Source organism: Orycteropus afer, unplaced genomic scaffold (genome assembly GCF_000298275.1).
Source record: "Orycteropus afer afer isolate SDZICR_OR568_19922 unplaced genomic scaffold, OryAfe1.0 scaffold00035, whole genome shotgun sequence".
Classification (NCBI taxonomy): Eukaryota; Metazoa; Chordata; class Mammalia; order Tubulidentata; family Orycteropodidae; genus Orycteropus; species Orycteropus afer.
Window position 1 is genome coordinate 10,948,006 of NW_006921622.1, and position 19,711 is coordinate 10,967,716.

A 19,711-nucleotide genomic window follows, 5' to 3' on the forward strand; every position below is an offset into this window, starting at 1 on the left:
AAGAACTATGAAATAAACTATTTTTAATTTTAATTAAAATTTACCTGAACAAAGAGAAAATTGCACATTAATTTTCAGTTTGTTCAGTCATCATTCAGCAATAATTTATTGAGTCTCTAAGTGCCAGATACGTAGTTATATGCTGATTATGCAAAAAATAGAAAGCATGCTCTCTGCCTTTAAAGACCTTACTTGCTAGTGGAGAGATGTATCATTTTTTTAAAAATTTTTATTTTTATTGTGATTTGGGTGAAAATTTACAGAGCAAATACACTTTCCATATAGCAGATCACATACACTTTGTCTCATGACATTGACCACTATTTGGCACAATGCAACATCTCCTCTCCCACTTCCTCCCGATAGGTACCGCTTCCCTGTGACCATCCCTCCATGGACTCCTACCTCCTGAGCTGTGTCCCTGTGCCTGAGCAGCCCTTCTTTCTTTCTTACTTGTTCTCTCCAAGGAGTGTATGTACCTCAGATAAATGTTCAACTAGTATGCCTGTCTCCTGCTTGGCTGGAAGTTACAGGTATGTGTTCAGTTCCAGACCTGAAGGACAGTTAGGGGCCATAGTCTCAGTGGTTCCACCAGGCTCCATCGGGCCAGTAAACCTGTTTCCCGCTTTTCTTTTTTTCCCCAAATGATTTTGAGTTTTTTTCCACATTGTTCTCCCTGTCTATCCAGGATCTCCTACCAAGATTCTCTTCCAAGTGGTTGACAGTAGTAGCCGAGCACCATCTATTTCTTCTGGTCTCATAGTCGTATAGGCTGCAGATCGGATGGTGTACCAGTCACTAGGACTAATTGTTTCCATGAATTTTGGTTTTTTTCATTCTTCTTGGCCCTATACGAGGAGAGACCCATCGTTGCATCTAGATGGCAGCTTGCAAGCTTTTAAGATCTCAGTTGCTATTGGCCACAGTAGAAGGTGGAACAATGATTTGTGTAGTAGGTTATGCCAATTGAGCTTGATGTCCTCTGGGACTATGGTCCTGAGCCCACAGTTTCAACTACTCGGTCCCTCAGGGTACCTGTCAGTGGCCAACCAGTGACTAAAACCTTGCTCCTTGTCAGCCCCATTATACACCTGAGAATTCAGATCATACACATAAAGTTATTGGATGACTGTCTGCCAACCCTATACATGTTCTTGGGTGCACTCTCCATTCATATAGATATCTAATATTTCAGCCTGTCCACCCATCTAGCCACCCATATACCCCTGTTTGCCTTCACTGACCATGCCGTACTATATGCACAAAAGGGTTCATCTTTGTTGTCTGTACTTCCCACGTAGCTCTCTATGTCTTGAGAGATGTATAATTAAGTAAATTACAGTTTTATAACTGTCTGATATATAGACATGGAGTACATATGAAGACTACATAACTTAAAACTTGGGAATGAGGGGGGCTGTTCATGGAAGACTATTAGGAAGAGGTGTTATCTCTGCTGAATTTCCTAGGAGTTAATCATATGAAAAAGGAGGAAGGGGGAACTACATTCAGATAGAAGGTGCATTATATGTAAAAGCACAAAGGTGGAGTGTGGGGCATTGGGGCAAGAGAGAGGAAAATCAGTTGTGGCTGGAGAGGAAAACAAGCCTATTTATGAAGGACATAATATAAAGTTTAGATTTATCCTGAAAATGATGAAAAACCATTGAGAATTTTATAGTGATGAGGATCTATTTTGTGTTTTAGAAAGATTATTTTCACAGTAATGTGGAGAATAGATGAAAGGGGGTTAAAACAGGATTAGGAAGCACTTGGGCTGGATAAGAGATGTTAAAGTATACAAGACTTAGTGACTTAGTAGAAGGGGGCAGGATCAGGTGAAGAAAGAGACTATGTGCTTAGTGCTTCAAAACCAAAACCAAACTCAGTGCCGTCAAGTCGGATCTGACTCATAGCGACCCCTCCTTGGGTTTCTGAGGAGGTATCACTATGGAAGTAGATTGCCCAATCTTCATTCTGAGGAGTAGATTAGAGTTAGTGAAATTGAAGTGGATGGTGGTTTCTAGAGCCAAGGCCACAAGTGTTTAAATAAGTGCTAGCTGCATATTTAGAACTCTGCTTTGTAATTTGAGGAATAGAAAAGAAATATAAAACATAAGCTGTATTCCAGAGATGTATCTTAGGCCAGGTTCTCTAGAGCAGCATAACCAGTGAAGCTTGTATATGCATATAAAGAAAGAAATTTATCTCAAAGAAATAGTTCACATAGTTGTAGAGGCTGGCAAGACTCAAGTCCAGGGGTCACATGTCAAGCTGGAGGCATCTCCTGACTCTTGCAGCTGCAGGGGCTGGTGAAACCAAGATTGGCAGGCAGTGCGGCAGACTGCTGGTTTCGGAGGCTGATGAATCCAAGACCAGCAGGTAAAATGGCAGATTGTTGGCTCACCGGCTGCAAAGGCAACAGTCCTAAGATCGGCGGGCACTATGGCAGACCACTGGTTCAAGGAACCGGAGATGATGATGAGCCAGATGCAGGATCCAAATCCAGCAGAAAGCCAGAGAACTTTCCCATATATACTAGAACAGGCCACACCCGGAAGGAAACTCCCTTTCAACTAATTGACTACTCATAGCAGAGCTCATCATGGAGGTGATTACATAATACCAGATCTCATCATGGGGGATAACTATATCATAATTGCTAAACCACTTAGAATCACGGCCCAGCCAAGTTGACACACAGCCTTAAATATCACAAGATGACAATTATGTATTTGTTGAGGAGATGAGACATTTATTCACATCAAACAAATTAGAGAACCACATAACATGCTATAGGAAGGCTGGTTGCTATGCCTTGTGCAACTTCAGGAGTACCATTTACATCAAACAAGGTCTGTGTGAATGGCATGCCATAGATTGTGTAGTGCAAAACCTGCCCAGCCATATATGATGGCCCAAGGAATTAGTCAAAGTCTTCATTTTAATTTATTTACTTCCCTGAGAATAAGTAGAGGAAACAAAAAGCAATGGCTTTCCATTTCACTTAGAATAAAATCACAAATTCTTAATTTAGCCTACAGCCAAATTTGATCTGGTCCCATCTTTCCAGTTTTATCTCATACACTCCACCCATTCCACTTTACATTTAGGCCACTATGAATTCATCACAACAGCGTTAATAGACTAGACTAGTCTGTGACAACCATGCATCCCTTATCCAAGCCAGAAACTTGAAATTATCACTGATTCTTCCCTCTTCTACCCATTAGTCAGTTTATCTGCTAAATATGTCTCTAGGCCTTTCACATTTCTCCTTCCCCTTTGCTATTATTACTTTTCTGCCCTCAGTTCCTACAGTAATTTCCTAAGTGGTCTTCCTGCCTTGAATCTTGTCCCTTTTCACTCTTTTTCCTTAGTGTAATCAGAGTGATCCTTCTTTACAAAGAATGAATTTGAACTTATCACTGCACTGACATTAATGTTGAGATAAAATTCATAATATTTAAAACAGCTTATTAGATCTTTTAAGATTTTTGTCTCTGTTTATCTATTAGCCTTCCTTCTTCAACCTCCTCTCTATATAGTCACATAGACTACAGTCATTCTGCATTCCCAATTTCATCAATATATCAAGTTCTGCTGTGCTTGGGATCACTATGAGTCAGAAACGACTTGACAGCATCTAACAATAACAACATCAAGTTCTTTATGCTTTTGAGCTACATTTATACAGTTCTTTATGATTGGAATAATCTCCATTCCTTTCCCTCTCCATTCCCTCTAATTTTTTCAGCAAGAAATCTACTTGAGTAATCTTCAGAGCTCAACTTAGATGTTGCTTCCTTGGGTTTTTTCTTGCATCCCTCACAGGCCAGGTTAGATGCTCTGTTGTATGTTTACAGAGTACCTCCTGCTTCTTCTGTAGTTATATATGTAATAATATGTTGCAGTTGTTTATCACTCACACCCCTTTGTATGTAAGTTCCTTGAGGTCAAATATATGTTTTGCTGTTACTTGCCTGCCACTTGGTAAATTCTGATGTATTTTTTGATTGAATGACTGTGTACAATATTAGGTTATTTGTTTTTTTCACATAACTGAATTTCAGTTTAAGTATTCAAAGTATTGTCTCTTGTATGGCACTCGAACAAGAAAAATAGAAAAGGAACTCAAAGCCATAAGTAAGAAGGAGAACATCATAAAAATTTACCCTATAAATTAAATTTCAAAACATTTTCACACCTTTTAATACATTTTTATAGAAAAACTCATTATTTTCTATATATTCCAGCCCAAACCATTGAGTCAATTCTGACTCACAGCCATGCTGTAGAGCAGAGAAAACTGCCCCATAGGGGTTCCAAGGCCATATACTTTACAGAGACTTTTTTTTTTTTTTGGCCAATTCCTTCAGTGCAGCTTGAACTTCTTCCTTAAATACTGTTGGTTCTCAATTATATGTTACTTCCTGAAATGGTTGAATGTCGACCAATTCTTTTTGGTACAGTGACTCTACATATTCTTTCCATCTTCTTTTGATGCTTCCTGCATCGTTCAATATTTTGTCCATAGAATCCATCAATATTGCATTTAGTGGCTTGATTTTTTTCTATAGCTCTTGCAGCTTGAGAAATGCCAAGTGTATCTTCCCTTTTGGTTTTATAACTCCAGGTGTTTGTACATTTCATTATAATTCTTTACTTGTTTTCTTGAGCTGCCCTTTGAAATCTTCTGTTCAGCTTTTTTTTTTATCATTTCTTCCATTTGCTTTAGCTACTCTCTGCTCAAGAGGAAGTTTCAGAAGAGTCTCTCTCTTTTTTTTTTTTTTTTTATTAGGATTTGGGTGAAGATTTACAGAGTAAATTCACTTTTCATACAGCAGTTCACATATACTTTGTCTCCTGTCATTGACCAAAATTTACAATGCAGCAGCTCCCCTCCCACTTCCTCCCCATAGTTACCTCCTCCCAGTGTCCATCCCTTCATACTCTTCGAGAGGCCCATTGTCTGCCAACCCTGTATATGATCTTGGATACACTCTCCATTTAGACATACATAATTGTTTAGCTTGTTCACCCATCTATCCGTCCCTATACCCATGTTTGCTTTCATTGACAACTCAGTATTGTATTTACAAAGGGGTTCATATTTGTTGTTTGTACTGCCCATGTAACTCTCTCTGTCTTTCTCATCCTCAGAAGAGTCTCTTCTGACATCCATTTTGTTCTTTTCTTCCTTTCCTTTTTAATGACTTTGCTTTCTTCACATACGATGTTCTTGATGTCATCCCACAACTTGTCTGGTTTTTGGTCATTGATGTTCAGTGTGTTGGGTCTGTTCTTCAAATGGTCTCTAAATTCAGGTGGGATGTAATCAAGGCCATATTTTGGCTCTTGTGCACTTGTCTTAATTCTCTTCAGCTTCAACTTGAACTTGCATATGAGCACCTGATGGTCTCTTCCACAGTCAGTTCCTGGCCTTGTTTTAACTGATGATATTGAGCTTTACCATCACCTCTTTCCACAGATGTAGTTGATTAAATTCCTGTGCAATGCATCTGGTGAGGTCTGCATGTATAGCTGCTGTTTATGTTGTTGAAGAAAGCTATTTGTAATGAATAAGTCATTGTTGTTGTTGTTGTTGTTTGCCGTGTCAGCCCTGACTCATAGCAACCCCTCCTTGGGTTTCCGAGGCAGTATCACTACGGAAGTAGGATTGCCCAACCTTCCTTCCGAGGAGCGGCTGGTGGTTTGAACCGCCAGCCTTCTGGTAAGCAGTCAAGTGCCTTAGGCACTATGCTACCAGAGCTCCTAAATAAGTCATTGGTCTTACAAAATTTTGTCATGCCCTGTCTGACGTCATTTCTATTACCAACATATCTTCCAACTACAGAAGCTGCTTCTTTGTTTCCAATTTTGCATTCTAATCATCAGTAATTATCAATACCACAGAATACCCATTGAGATGTTTCAACAAACAGATGCAGCACTGAAGGTGCTTACTTGTTCATGCCAAAATATTTGGAAAACAGCTACCTGGGCAACTGACTGGAAGAGATTGATATCTGTGCCTATTCCAAAGAAACATGAATCACAGAATGTAGAAATTATTGAATGATGTCACTAATATGATATCTACATAAAATTTTGCTGAAGATAATTAAAAAGAAGTTGCAGCAATATGTTGACAGGGAACTTCCAGAAATTCAAGCTAGATTCAGAAGAGGGTATGGAATGAGGGTTATCATTGCTAATGCCAGATGGATCTTGGCTGAAAGCAAATACCAGAAAGATGTATACATGTGTTTTATTGACAACACAAAGGCATTCAACTGTGTGAATTATAGCAAATAATGGATAATATTGTGAAAAACAGCAATTCCAGAACACTTAATTGTGCTCAAGAGAAACCTGTACATAAACCGAGAGGCTGTCGTTCAAACAGAACAAGGGAATACTGCATGGTTTAAAATAAAAAATGGTGTGCATCAGGGTTATATCCTTTCACCATACTTACTCAATCTGTATGCTGAACAAAAAATCCAAGAAGCAGGACTGTGTGAAGAACACAGCATCAGGATTGGAGGAAGACTTATTAACAACCTTTGATATGCAGATGACACAATCTTGTTTGCTGAAAGTGAGGAAGACTTGAAGCACACTAATAAAGATCAAAGATCCAGTATGGATTACACCTCAACACAAAACAAAAATCCTTACAACTGGACCAATAAGCAACATCATGATAAATGAAGAAAAAAATTGAAATTGTCAGGGATTTCATTTTACTTTGATCCACAGTCAACACCATGGAAGCAGCAGTCAAGAAATCAAATGTCATATTGCACTGGGCAAATCTGCTGCAAAAGTCTTTAAAGTGTTAAGCACTAAACATGTCACTTTGAAGCCTAAGGTGTACCTGACCCAAGCCAAGTATTTTCAATCTCTGAACAATGATTAAGGAAGACCAAAGAAGAGTCGATGCCTTTGAATTGTGGTGTTGGTGAAAAATACTGAAAATATGGACATTTTCATATTTCAGTGTCTAAAAAATACCGAAAATACCATGGACTGCCAGAAGAACAAATAAATCTTCCCTGGAAAGAAATGCAGTCAGAATGCTCCTTAGAAGCAGGAATGGCCAGACTTTGTCTCACCTACTTTGGTCATATTGTGGGAAGGGACCAGTCCTTGTAGAAGGATATAATGCTTGGTAAAGTAGAGGGTTAGTGAAAAAGGGAATGACTCCCAATGAGATGAGTTAATAGTGGCTGCGACGATGGGCTCAAGCATAGCAATGATTGTGAGGATAGTGCAACACCAGGCATTGTTTCATTCTGTTTTATGTAGAGTTGTTATGAGTTGGAGCCAACTTGATGGCACCGAGCAGTGACAACAACAGCCTTTACGGAAGCAGACTGCCATGTATTTTTTCCAAAGAGCAGGCTGTTGGGTTTGAACTGCTGACCTTTTGGTTAGCAACTGAGTGCTTAAGTACTGCACTACCAGGGCTCCTTTTTTCTAGATATTAAACTGAAAAAACCAAACTTGCTACCATCGAGTCGATTCTGACTCACAGTGACCCCCTTTGGGTTTCCAAGGCAATAAATCTTTATGGAAGTAGATTGCCCAGTCTTCCTTCTGTGGAGTGGCTGGTGGGTTTGAACCACCAAAGTAATTTTAATATTGGGTGTGTGTGTGTGTGTATGTGTGTATACACACATACACATATATATATAAAATATTATATAGTACATATTAAGGCCTTTAGTGGAGACACCAGTAAGGTCATCACTCCTCAGTAGAGGCCTTATTTATCAGCTATTGTAGTAACTATTCAGACTGTTGTAATTTATGGACTCTAACATTATGGGCTCTGAATTTTCATGCATTCATCATGGATCTCTGGATTTCTAATGGACAGGCAGGTAAGGAAATTTTTTTGTTTTTCATTTCTCTACCAGAACACTTTATTTATTTTTATTGTGATTTGGGTGAAGATTTAAGGAAATTTTTTTTTTATATATCATGTATGCTTCTTTCCTTTTTTTCTCTTTCAATTTCTCTTGCATTTTTATGTTTATTTTTTAGGACCAAGCTATAATTAGAATAGCAAAGTCTTCATGGTTAATCTGTGTAAGAGATAAAAACATGTCCCTTTTGAGAAAGAGTAACACCTGAGAATTGATTATGAAGCACTAAATGGCAATTCAAGAAATAGAAATTTGTGAGATTTTATTTTGTTTTCCAGTGAAAATTACTTTATTGAAATAAAGATTTTTGAATCGACACTTTAGCTTTTACTCTTACAGGGTCAGTGATGTAAAAACTTTTCAAATTTCTCAGGGTGCTGTTGTTTGAACTAAGTGATAGAGGAAAAGTATGATAGTTCAGGCACATCTGCACAGAAGTCCAAGTTTGATGTTGGATATTGGAATAGAAGGAAAGGAATTGTGCATCATTTTGTTGGCCTTATATTTCATGGGCCAGATACCATAGAAAAACAGATACCAGAGAAAATATATAAAGCAGGAAATACCTTTGAGTGAAAATGAAATACCTTTTTGGGAGAGAGGCAGAGGCAAAATATTTTACAACTAAAATTGCAAATGGAAATTTTCCAAAATTGGGAGATTAGCTAAATAATGTAACTAAAAATAAAGATATAATTAAATATTGTACATTCAGACAAATTAATCTACTGTTCCAATGTTTAAGTAAAAGTTCAAAGTTCTTAGGATTCAATTGAAAATATTTCATTGATAATCCAATATGGATTGATTTGCAAAATACTTTTCAAAATATAATAAGCTACTGCCTTTACTTAAATACGGCAAGTGAGGGAAAAAAAGAAAGAACAAAATGATCAGGAAAAAATAACTAACATGAAACAATTGTGATTCTTTTTAAACTATCTTAAGCATACGTTGTATGTTTTAGCCTCATTATTGTATTTATGAAACTTTAATATGTGTTTAAAGAATTTACCTTTTCTTCTTTAGAGTTGTTGTTTGCTGTCAAGTTGGACCCGACTCATAGTGACTCCTCCTTGGGTTTCCAAGATGATATCACTACAGAAGTAGATTGCCCAATCTTCATTCCGAGGAGTGGCTGGTGGGTTTAAACTGCCAGCCTTCTGGTTAGCAGTCAAATGCCTTAAGCACTACGCTACCAGAGCTCCCTTCTTTAGAGTAATGACTATTATTTTACTTAATTTTATGCATATTCATTATTAAAAAAATGGGAACTAACAAAGCAAACTACAAAGAAAAGGTCTGATTGTTTTAAATCCAACTTTCCAGAAATAACTTGTGTTAACATTTGGATGTCATCATTCTAATACCTTATTTTGGGGATTTACACTATTTGTTGTGAGATATTTAAGAAATTATCCATATATTAAAAAAGTACAGATAATAATATAAGCAATGTCCACAAACATAGATATTTAAACATTTTAATTTATCTAAAATGAGCAATCCACACCATTGTTTAATTGTGACCAAAGCATAAGTGCTATGTGTCTTATGTGTAAAACTGAGCAAAGTTAGCCAGCCTGATTGGGATTCATACTTGCAACTGTGGCCTTATTTAAGATGATCAAATTTAAGATAATAAGATGATCAAACCAAACTAACTTAGACATTAAAATGATATAAAGACTAAATGAAATTGGAAAGTATGAAAGCCACAGGTCACATCATTGACTGTATCTGTGACACATGTCTGGCAGTAATGAACGCCAGGTCACTGATGGAATCCCTCACCGGTGAACCCCATGTGCATGCCGAAAGGAATCTCATGTTGCGTAGTATTTCACCACTCAGAAGGGGGAGAAGGGGCACGGTCTCCCTAAGTTTCTGCGGTGCCAATCAGAGGAGTGACGGCTGGAATGGGGCTGGTGGGGATGGGACGCTGCCCAGTGAGTCCTCAGATTCCACAAGGGGCTGAGGCCAGGGCAGCAGCAGCCAGTGTCCTGAAGATGAGCCACTTTCAGGGGTTGAGGAAGTGAAAACCTGGGATCTGGTCTCAGCTCCCAGCCCCTAGGGGTCACAGGAACTGGCTGTGCCATGGTAAGGAGCCCTGTGGTGGGGTATTCAGGGGTCTAGGGCCATTGGAACCCAACGTCAGCTAAGTAGCCCCTTACATTTCCCCAATGCCCTCTCTTGGTCGGGCACAGGTGAGAGTGAGGTAGGCTACCTGGATGGAATGGGGTAGGCAGGTGAGTCACCAGTGGCAGCTGTAGTTTAAGGTCAAAGTCATTGGCTGGCCCTGGCCATCATGGCTTTGGAGGAAGCTCTGGATTGTTGATTCTCCTGGGGACATGGGGATGAGGAGGGCACAGCTGTCCAGCAAGAACCAGGGGCTGCTGAAGTGAGGGGCTGGCATGGAGACCCAGTGGGCAGTATGCAACCCTCCTGAAGCACCCAGGCCCTCCCACTCATGAACAGAGGGCCCTCTTCCCCCAACAAAGCCACCAAGGACATTTGGGGATCATTGAGGGGATGAGCTGGGGCCACCCATCCTGATAATATGATGAGGGCAGGAGAGGGAGGGGACCGGCAGGATGGGGAGAGAGTGGCACTTGGGCCACCCTGGCTCTGGAAGACTAGGTGGACCTCCCCTACAGGCTGCAGTGGGGGCTGTGCTCTCCTGAGGTAATGTGGGGGAGGAAGAGGCAGTAGCAGTGGTGGCAGTTTACCTCAGCAGGGGCCGAGTGGGACATTCATAGTATAGGTGAGTAGGTGAGGTGATGTGGTCATCCTCCATTTTCATGTAAGACCTGGTCTTTGAAGCCTAACCATGTTGTAAGTAAGTAAGGAGTGGGTGTACTATTTCTCTCATTGATCTAATCCTAAAGGTAAATATTTTTATTTTAAACATTACTGGCTATAATGTTTATAAAAGAATATTGGTAATACTCATTTTTATATCTCACTGGGGTTTGTTTTTAAAGAAAAGATGGTAGCAACATCAAGTTGAATACCAAACCTATTGCCACCAGGTCAATTCAGATTCAAAGCTACCATATAGGACAGAGTAGAACTGCTCCATAGGGTTTCCAAGGCTATAAATCTTTATGAAAACAGACTGCCACATCTTTCTTCCATGGAGTAGCTGGTGGGTTTGAATCACCATTTGCTAACTTTTGGTTAGCAGCCAAGTGCTTAACCACTGCACCACCAGAACTCCTTACTCAAGTTGAATAAAAAACAAACCCAACCTACTGCCATTGAGTCAATTCCAACTCTAAGCGACCCTTTAGGACCACGTAGAACTGCCCCATACTATTTCCAAGGCTATAAATCTTCACCGAAATAGACTGCCTCATCTTTCTCCCATTGACTAGCTGGTGGGTTTGAACCACTGACCTTTTGGTTAGCAGTCAGATGCTTTATTAAGTAAAGTTTAGAAGGTCAAGGGTACTTTGTTTCAGTTCACATTCTGTCATTACCTTGTTTGTAACTTCAGGCTAAAACAGCCTCATTAAAATAGAAATAGCTATTGCCTATCTTGCACATTTTGCAGTAAGGCAAAGCTGGTATAGTGGGAATATCCATTGAAATGATCAAAGTATAATTGTTACTTGTCTTACTTTTCCCACCTAACCAGTGTTTCAGTACATATTATTTACATATAATACATATGATTACATATAGTCCATATTATTTATCAATGAAGATGTCTCTTTTTTTTTGTTTCTGCTTTCTAAGTGATTTATTCCATTCTTCTGTTTTCTGTGTCAGTGTATTTATTTTGATATTTTAGCAGTCTTAGATGTTCCAAAGATGTCTATATTTCTTACTTGGCTGTATCATTTTGTAGTTGCTTGAAACTTTATTTTCTCAGCTTCAATTTCTTCATCTGTAAAATAGAGGTAATAGGGCCTTCATAGGTTTGCTATGAGGATTAAATGAATGAATGTGGAAAAAAGTTCTTAGAAGAATTCTTGGTATATAATAAATGCTCAATAAATATAGACTACTTTTATTATTGTAAGCTACTTTTATTATTGGTCATGTACCTGCTATCTCTTCAACTCTGGGAAGAGTATTATGAGAGCTAGTAATGAGATATGTGTCATTATCTCAAGGAACTGATTTATTTATTTGGAGATAATGTTAGAAATCTATGTTTGCAGCTCTCATGAATGTGAAACTCTAGCCAGATGGCTCTCTTAGCTCCTTCACTGTTAAACACCCTGTTAAAATTTCTATAATAAACTTGAGGTACAGTTGGAATCAAAGACAAAATTGAAGTAACTGGGGAAGACTTCACTAAGGAAAATATACCTGAATTGAACCTTGAAAGATAAGATTTTCAAAGGCTAAGGTAAAAACCTACTTTTTTTTTTTGAGCACTAGCCATATGCTAGGTGTATTATACTTATAAACTTTACAACCTTTCTCTGTATTTCTTATGACAGCATTATTAGGTCAAGTAACTTAGTATGCACTGAATCAGGGATTTAAATCCTTATCTAACTACAAAGCCTTTGTTCTTTTCATACAATGCTGCATCTTTGATAATTAACAGGTTGTATAGTCAATGTCTTGGCTAGATAGATGCTTCCAATTATCTCATTAATTTTAGTGAATTCAGGGAGGCTTTGGGTGCTAACTGAAAGGTTGGAAGTTGGAGACCACCAGAGGAGCCTTGGAAGAAAGGCGTGGAGATCTACTTTTGAAAACCGATGGGGTCCAGTTCTACTCTGACATACATGGGGTCACCAAGACCCCATGTTGTTGGAGTTGACTCAACAATTGTTTTTTGTTTTGAATTTTTACTGATTTTTTTTCTTAATTGTCCCCATAAACATTGAATTTTATAGTTATGCTTTTTAATTTACATTTTGCTGATTTCATTTCATTCATAATTTAACTCAGGTGTAATGTCTTTGCTGAGGCCTCTTCTTCTGGATGTGGTCCCGACAATTCAACAGACTGCAGCTTTGGCTCTTGGGAGACTGGCTAATTATAATGATGACCTGGCAGAAGCAGTGGTAAAGGGTGACATTCTTCCACAGCTTGTTTATTCACTGGCAGAACAGAATGTAAGAATTACAAACATACAAAAAACCTGGTTATATGTTATTTTTGTTTTAGATTTTATGAAATTAATAGTTTGGATATAGTTCCATACTGATATATATTAAAATTATTAGAGTGTTAACATAACCTCTAGTTCTCTGAACCGTGCAAAATAATATCTGTAGGGTATTTTGCTTTGGGGCTGGTATGGCAGCTTCTCTCCATTACTGTTAATATAAGCAGAAAAAGATTGAATTCTGCTTTATGTATCACTCCTTAAAATTATTATTTATTTAAGATAAATATTTAAAATTAATTTTAAGTATTGATATATGTTAGAATTTTTTGTATGAGAGTTTAGAACAAAATTGTAAGATCAGTCTTAGGGATCTTGGGCAAATAAAAAGTTGCTTTCAACAGTCTTTATATGCAGGTGAAGTCTGGTTAATGAAAACAGTGTGGGGCAGTCTTGAAGGAAGGGGGAGGGAAGCAACCTAAAGGAAGAAGAGAATGTGTGTAATGGGAAGTTTGATAAAACATGTATTTTTTTAAACCAAGCATACAAGCACACCAGCTCTATTAAGGATCTTCTAAGAGTGTCCCATTTTTCATCCCTTTCTATCAAGTACCATTCTGTATTTCTGTTCAGTACCACCTATTTGTTGTCCACAATAGTTAAGGACTTTCTTGAGCTGTTCATTCCATTCTGTTGTCTATCATAACTTAGAGATATTCTTTTTTCCACATATCTTTAAGATTCAATTCCTATTGTAACAAAAAGAGAAACAGCCCAATTCAAAAAGGGCTGAGCTTGAATAGACATTTCTCCAAAGAAGACATGCAAATGGTCAAAGGCACATAAAAAGATGTTCATTGCCATCAGGGAAATGCAAATCAAAATGATACCTGCTAGGATGGCCATAATAAAAAGAATGGAGAATAACAAGTGTCGGTAAGGATGTAGAGAAAGGAACCCTCATACATCGCTGGTGGGAATTTAAAATGTTGTAGACCGCTATGGAAAACAGTTTCTCAGTTCCTTGTTAAATTAAACACACAATTACCATTTCATACAGCAGTTCCACTCCTAGGTGTATACTCATGAGAATTGAAAACAAGTGTGCAAACAAAAACTTGAACACAAATTTTTTTATACATTTGTTCACAACTTATACACAAATATTCATAGCAGCACTATTCACATTATCCAAAAGGTAGAAATAATTCAGATGTCCATCCACTGATGAATGGATAAATACGGCGTGTACATACATTACTCAATCAAAATATGAGACCCTGGGTGGTGCAGATTGAAAGGTTGTCAGTTTGAACCCACCCAGAGGTGCCTTGGAAGACAGGCCTGGCCATCTGCTTCCAAAAGGTTACAGAGTATGGAGTAATTCTACTTTGCACACATGGGGTTGCCATGAGTCGGTATCAACTTGATGGCAAGTGAAAATAACAAGGAATAAAGTAATGATAACATGGTATAGCATGGGTGAACCTTGAAATCATGCTAAGAGAAAGATGTTAGACACTAAAGGTTGCATTTTGAAAGAATCCATTTATATGAAATACACAGAATATGCAACTCAATAGAGACTGAAAGCAGATTAGTGGTTGGTAGGTGCTGGGGGAAGAGGAAAATGGGAAATGATTGTTTAATGGGTATGGAGTTTCCTTTTAGGGTTATGGAAAATGTTTTTAACGTAGATAATGGTGATTTTTGCACAACATTGTGAATGCACAACATGCTGCTGAATGTACGCGTGAAAATGGTGAATTTTATCTCATGGGTAGTTTACTGCAGTTTGAAAATTTAAAAAAATATTCTATCTGTAGAAATTTGCTTTAATTTATAGACTGGAGGTTCATTTACTTATAATCATTTTTTTCTCTATAAGGAGTTATTAAAAGATTGTATCTTTCTTATGGATATTGTTATCTATTAAGAATTCTTAGTCCCTTTTTTTGAGGGCAGATGTGTTTTGGTATTACCACATAGAAGATTCTTATTAGAAGTTTTCTAAACGAATGAATGTCTGTTAGTCGAAAAGATATTGAAAGTCCTTGGGGACAAAAGTGGGAAAGAAGTGAGACTGAAGCATTATTCACAAACTTGTCTCATTCCATCTGCTAGCCCTTTAAGTCGTTTCTCACAGGAAACTTGAACCTCTTCTTTATGAGGTACATTTCCTCTGTTTTTTCTTTTTCTTTTTCTTTTTTTTTTAAAGGTGTTTCTTTTGGTGAGGAATGAGGAAGAAGAGAGTTAGGAATTAGGAGAACAGGAGAACCAGAAATTAGGAGAAGGAGGAGGAACGAGATGAGAGAGTGAATTACAGCCATTGCAGTTAGTAGTGACCACTTATGACAAATAAACTGTGATTTTGAAATCCTGTAATATAAAAAGTCAAATTAGCTAGGTAATGACAAAGAATGTATCACACCACTATTTTATGCAATTGTAAGAAAATAATCTATGGGGAGCTATTTTTAAAGCTCAACCTTAGTTTTTGTAGTAAATACATTCAATACGATAAATTACTGATATATAACATTAAACTTTATAATAAAAATTTTTAATATATTAAAATTAATTTATAATTAACATAATTACATATTGCTTAAGGGGCAAGGAGGCCACATCTTTTGACCTCCTCTAAGTTACCACAAGAGGAAGACAGAGTCACCATCAATAGCTGAAGGACTATCACTGCAAGGCCGGACATGCTGCCATCCTTCAGCCCTTTCACCAACTGTTCCTCCCAGAGCACCCACCACCTCTCTCCTGGGTCTGATAATTCACTACAGTGGTCACACATAACTCACAGATTACGGGGTTTATTAGGGAAGCACCAGACTCCAATTCAAATTCAGGAAAAACGCTCAGTCTCTCTCCCAGCTCTCAGTCTCTCCTAACAGTCTCTCTCCCAATAGTGAGTGGCCCTCAGTGTCTCACTCAGCAATGCATGTCTCTTTCAGCAGCACGTCTTCCTCAACCAGCAGTCAGAGAGACTTCTTCTGCCTCTGGAAGGCCTCCTTTTGAGCCTGGCAGAATGGCCAAACTAACCAATCATAACATCAGAATTCTAAGCACCTGAGAGAGAGAGCAGGAACCTCCCAAAACATTGCTTTGTGTTAAGTCCAACAGAAATACCCCAGGTGGATAACTTTTACAATCAGGAGCTCCTCAGTTGCTTACAGCAAATTCCACCAGAGTTTACAAAGACTTATGGCTAGAAAAACCACACTAAGTAATTTACTACACCGCACATATTAAAATATTTATATTTTAAAAATAGAGAAAATATATCAATTCAATATCAATACTAACATATTTCTTAAATTACTAACATGTACTATTTCTTGAGATGTTTTATATGCTAGAAATATACTTTGTGTTTTCCCTCTTTCCTGTAATTTTTATTGTATCTTAACATTTTAGCCTAAGAAAGAAATGCTTTGAAAACAGTTGTTGTCACATAATCACTTCTCAGTAGTCACTGTAAAAAAAATAGAAATTCAGAATCTGAAATAGGGGATTAATTGTGTTCTGTTAATAAAAGGAAGTGTTAAGAGATCATTACTATGTCATTATGCTAACTATAAAACAACAAGTGGAGTGTTATAGCCAAATACTTTCTATACATTTAATTTTAGGGGGGAATAAAAGAAGCATGTTCGTTTTATGTTTCAATTTATCATTCTTTAATTAGATAAAAATTATAGTTAAAGAAAATATAAATATGAAGCAGTGTTTAAAATTCACATAGTAAATTTGTTTTTATCTGTTTAAAAAAGCATTTCTAATAAGGGATAAATAGTAATTTATATCTCATTGTTTGGTTAATTTATTTGCCAGAAAAAGTTTTAAAATGTTATGATGAATATTTTCCTTTATGGTTATTTGATGATTGGTAAGTGCATCTGGAACATGATTATTTCAGGATAAGTTGGGACACCAAAAAGATTAGTTGAAGTCATGAAAGGCCTACCATGCTTACATACTGAGGGCAAGTAAAGGAAACGAATTAGTCAGTTGACAGGGAGTTTAGTTGCACATGCTAACAATCTAAGAGTTCCCATGGGCCAAACAAATGCCTTTCAGTGTAATGCGGGTACATAAAATTATCTCATTATTCCATGAATTTGTGGAAAGCATAATGCTTACATTTTACTTTATGTAATTTCCAAATGCTTATTTCAGGGTAAAACATTTGAAATGTAATTTAAAGCTTACATTGTTCCCTGTTACTGAACAAAAGCAATAGGAGAATATCAGATAATCAAAATGACTTCATCTTTTGTACTTAAAAGTTGTTGAGTTTTCATTTATTCCTATTAATGTCAGTTTTATGTTGTTTTTTTTCTGTTGAAAATTTTGATTATTTAAATGTTCAATTCACTCTGATTTTTGTCTATTTTACCATGGTAGCGTTTTTACAAGAAAGCAGCTGCCTTTGTGTTACGAGCAGTTGGTAAACATTCTCCTCAGCTAGCTCAGGCAATAGTTGATTGTGGAGCACTGGATACGTTGGTGATATGCTTGGAAGATTTTGACCCTGGAGTCAAAGAGGCTGCAGCCTGGGCACTTGGATACATTGCAAGACATAATGCAGGTAACAGAGCATATTTCTCAATATAATTATTATAGTTTAGATCTATGAGGTAAATCCAGGTTTGCCTACTAGTTAAACTTTAGGTAGGGTTTCAGTGATGTTTTCGTACATAAGAGAGGTAAGTTTTGAATGATGGCCAGATTTTTTGGATCATATATTTACAAAAAGCCCTATATATTTCAGTCTTTAGTTAGAAACAGAAATTTGAAAGGCATAGGGGATGAGAGAAAATTGCCCCTACCACTTTACAAAACCAAAAAAAAAAAAAACCTCACTGCCATCAAGTCAATTCTGACTCATAGCAACCCCCTGTTGGGTTTCCAAGGTGGTAAATCTTTACAGAAGTAGATTGCCCAGTCTTCCTTTCATGGAGTGCCTGGTGGGTTTGAACCGCCAACCTTCTGGTTAGCAGTCAAATGCCTTAGGCATTATGCCACCAGAGCTCCTCCTACCACCTTACAGAGGATGTTAAATAATATAAACAAATAATGCAAGAAGAAAATACAGCTTTTTAACAAACATGAAAAATGACCAACTTTGCTAATAATCAAAGAACTACATATTAAAGCATTGATGAAAAGTTTTTAAAATTTTTTATTGTGATTTGGGTGTACATTTATAGAGAAAATTCATTTTCCATATAGCACTTCATACACATTTTGAGTTTTTTTTCCACATTTGTTCTCCCACTCTATCCAGGATCTCCTGCACTGATCCTGTTCAGAGGGGTTGATGGTGATAGCTGGGTACTATCTAGTTCTTCTGATCTCGTGGTCATATAGGCTGAGGTTCGCCTTGGCCACTCATTAGTCCCTTGTACTAATTTTCCATGCGTCTTTGGGAAAATATTTTTTTTCACCTATCATTATTTTGGGTGGTGGGGAGAGTAAAGCAGCAATATAACCAAGTAGTTAAGAGCACTGTGGCATTAGACAAGATCTGAGTTTGAGTCCACGTTCTATCAGTTACTGTGTGACCTTGGATATATCTTACAAACTTTCTGAACTGTGACTTCTTATCTACAAAAGAGGGTGACTAATAGTTGCTACTTCAAAGATCTGTTATGAGGATGATGAGATGATATATAAAGCTCTTTTGGCCCAGTGGTTCATGTGTGGTAAACATTTAAAAATGTAAGATACTAGTTTTAATACTGGAAGTTGGAGATGACATGTATGTGCTTTGGTGGAGGAACTACAAATTGTATAAACTTGTGGAAAGCAGCTTGGTAAAACTAAGTCATGAAAGAATCCATATTTACTCTAAAAAGCCTACTTTGGAAATTTATCCTAAGGAAAGAATCCCACAGAATGCTATATTCATGAAAATGTTATTGTAGCATTGTTTGTAATATCAAGGAACCTCAAATATTTTATAAGAATTTAATGGTTTTATTTTGGTATTTGTAGCATTATTTGTCTTATCAAAGAAAACCTCAAATATATGACAAGAACTTCATGGTTAAATTATAGTAGTGTATTTAATGGGTTCCTATTTAACAAAAAGATAATTATGAACCCTACACTACCAGTATCATAGAAAAGTGCTTATAGTGTTGTAAAAGACAACATTGTAGAGTAAATTATAATAAAGTGAAAGTAATTTCATATGTGAACATAAATTACAAAGAAATATGTTTGTATTACTAGGGTGATTGAATTAAGGATAGATTTTCTTCATTTTCTAGATTTTTCAGTTGATGTGTATGCGCAAAATAATGGTTTTGTTGGGCGCTGTTGAATCAATTCCAACTCATACTGACTCCATGTGACAGAGGAGAATTTCCCTCTATAGTTTTCTTCACTGTACTCTTTATAGAAGCAGATTGCCAGGTCTTTCTTTCATGGAGTTGCTGGGTGGGTTTAAACTCCCAGCCTTTTTCTCTTTTTTTAAATGCATTTTATTGAAATATAATTTATGTACAGTAAAATACACAAAACTAAAGTGACATGGGTCAATGCATTTTTTTTTCAGTGCTCCCTCCTCTCCCCTCCCACCCCTGTCAACCAACAAAGAAAGTTTCCCTCCATATATAAACTTTTCCTTGACCCTCCACGACAAAGAACTAATACTATATTTGTCCTTCTGTGATTGACT

General features: G+C 37.2%; 1 protein-coding gene across 1 annotated transcript in view; it reads left to right on the top strand.

The window, feature by feature from the left end:
• Positions 1-19,711, top strand: part of SPAG6 (sperm associated antigen 6) — a 127,416-nt gene that overhangs the window by 12,399 nt on the left and 95,306 nt on the right. Inside the window, exons 3-4 of the mRNA XM_007936362.2 lie at positions 12,852-13,018; positions 17,431-17,614. Coding sequence (XP_007934553.1) covers positions 12,852-13,018; positions 17,431-17,614 — 351 coding nt within the window. The remainder of the gene's footprint in view (positions 1-12,851; positions 13,019-17,430; positions 17,615-19,711) is intronic.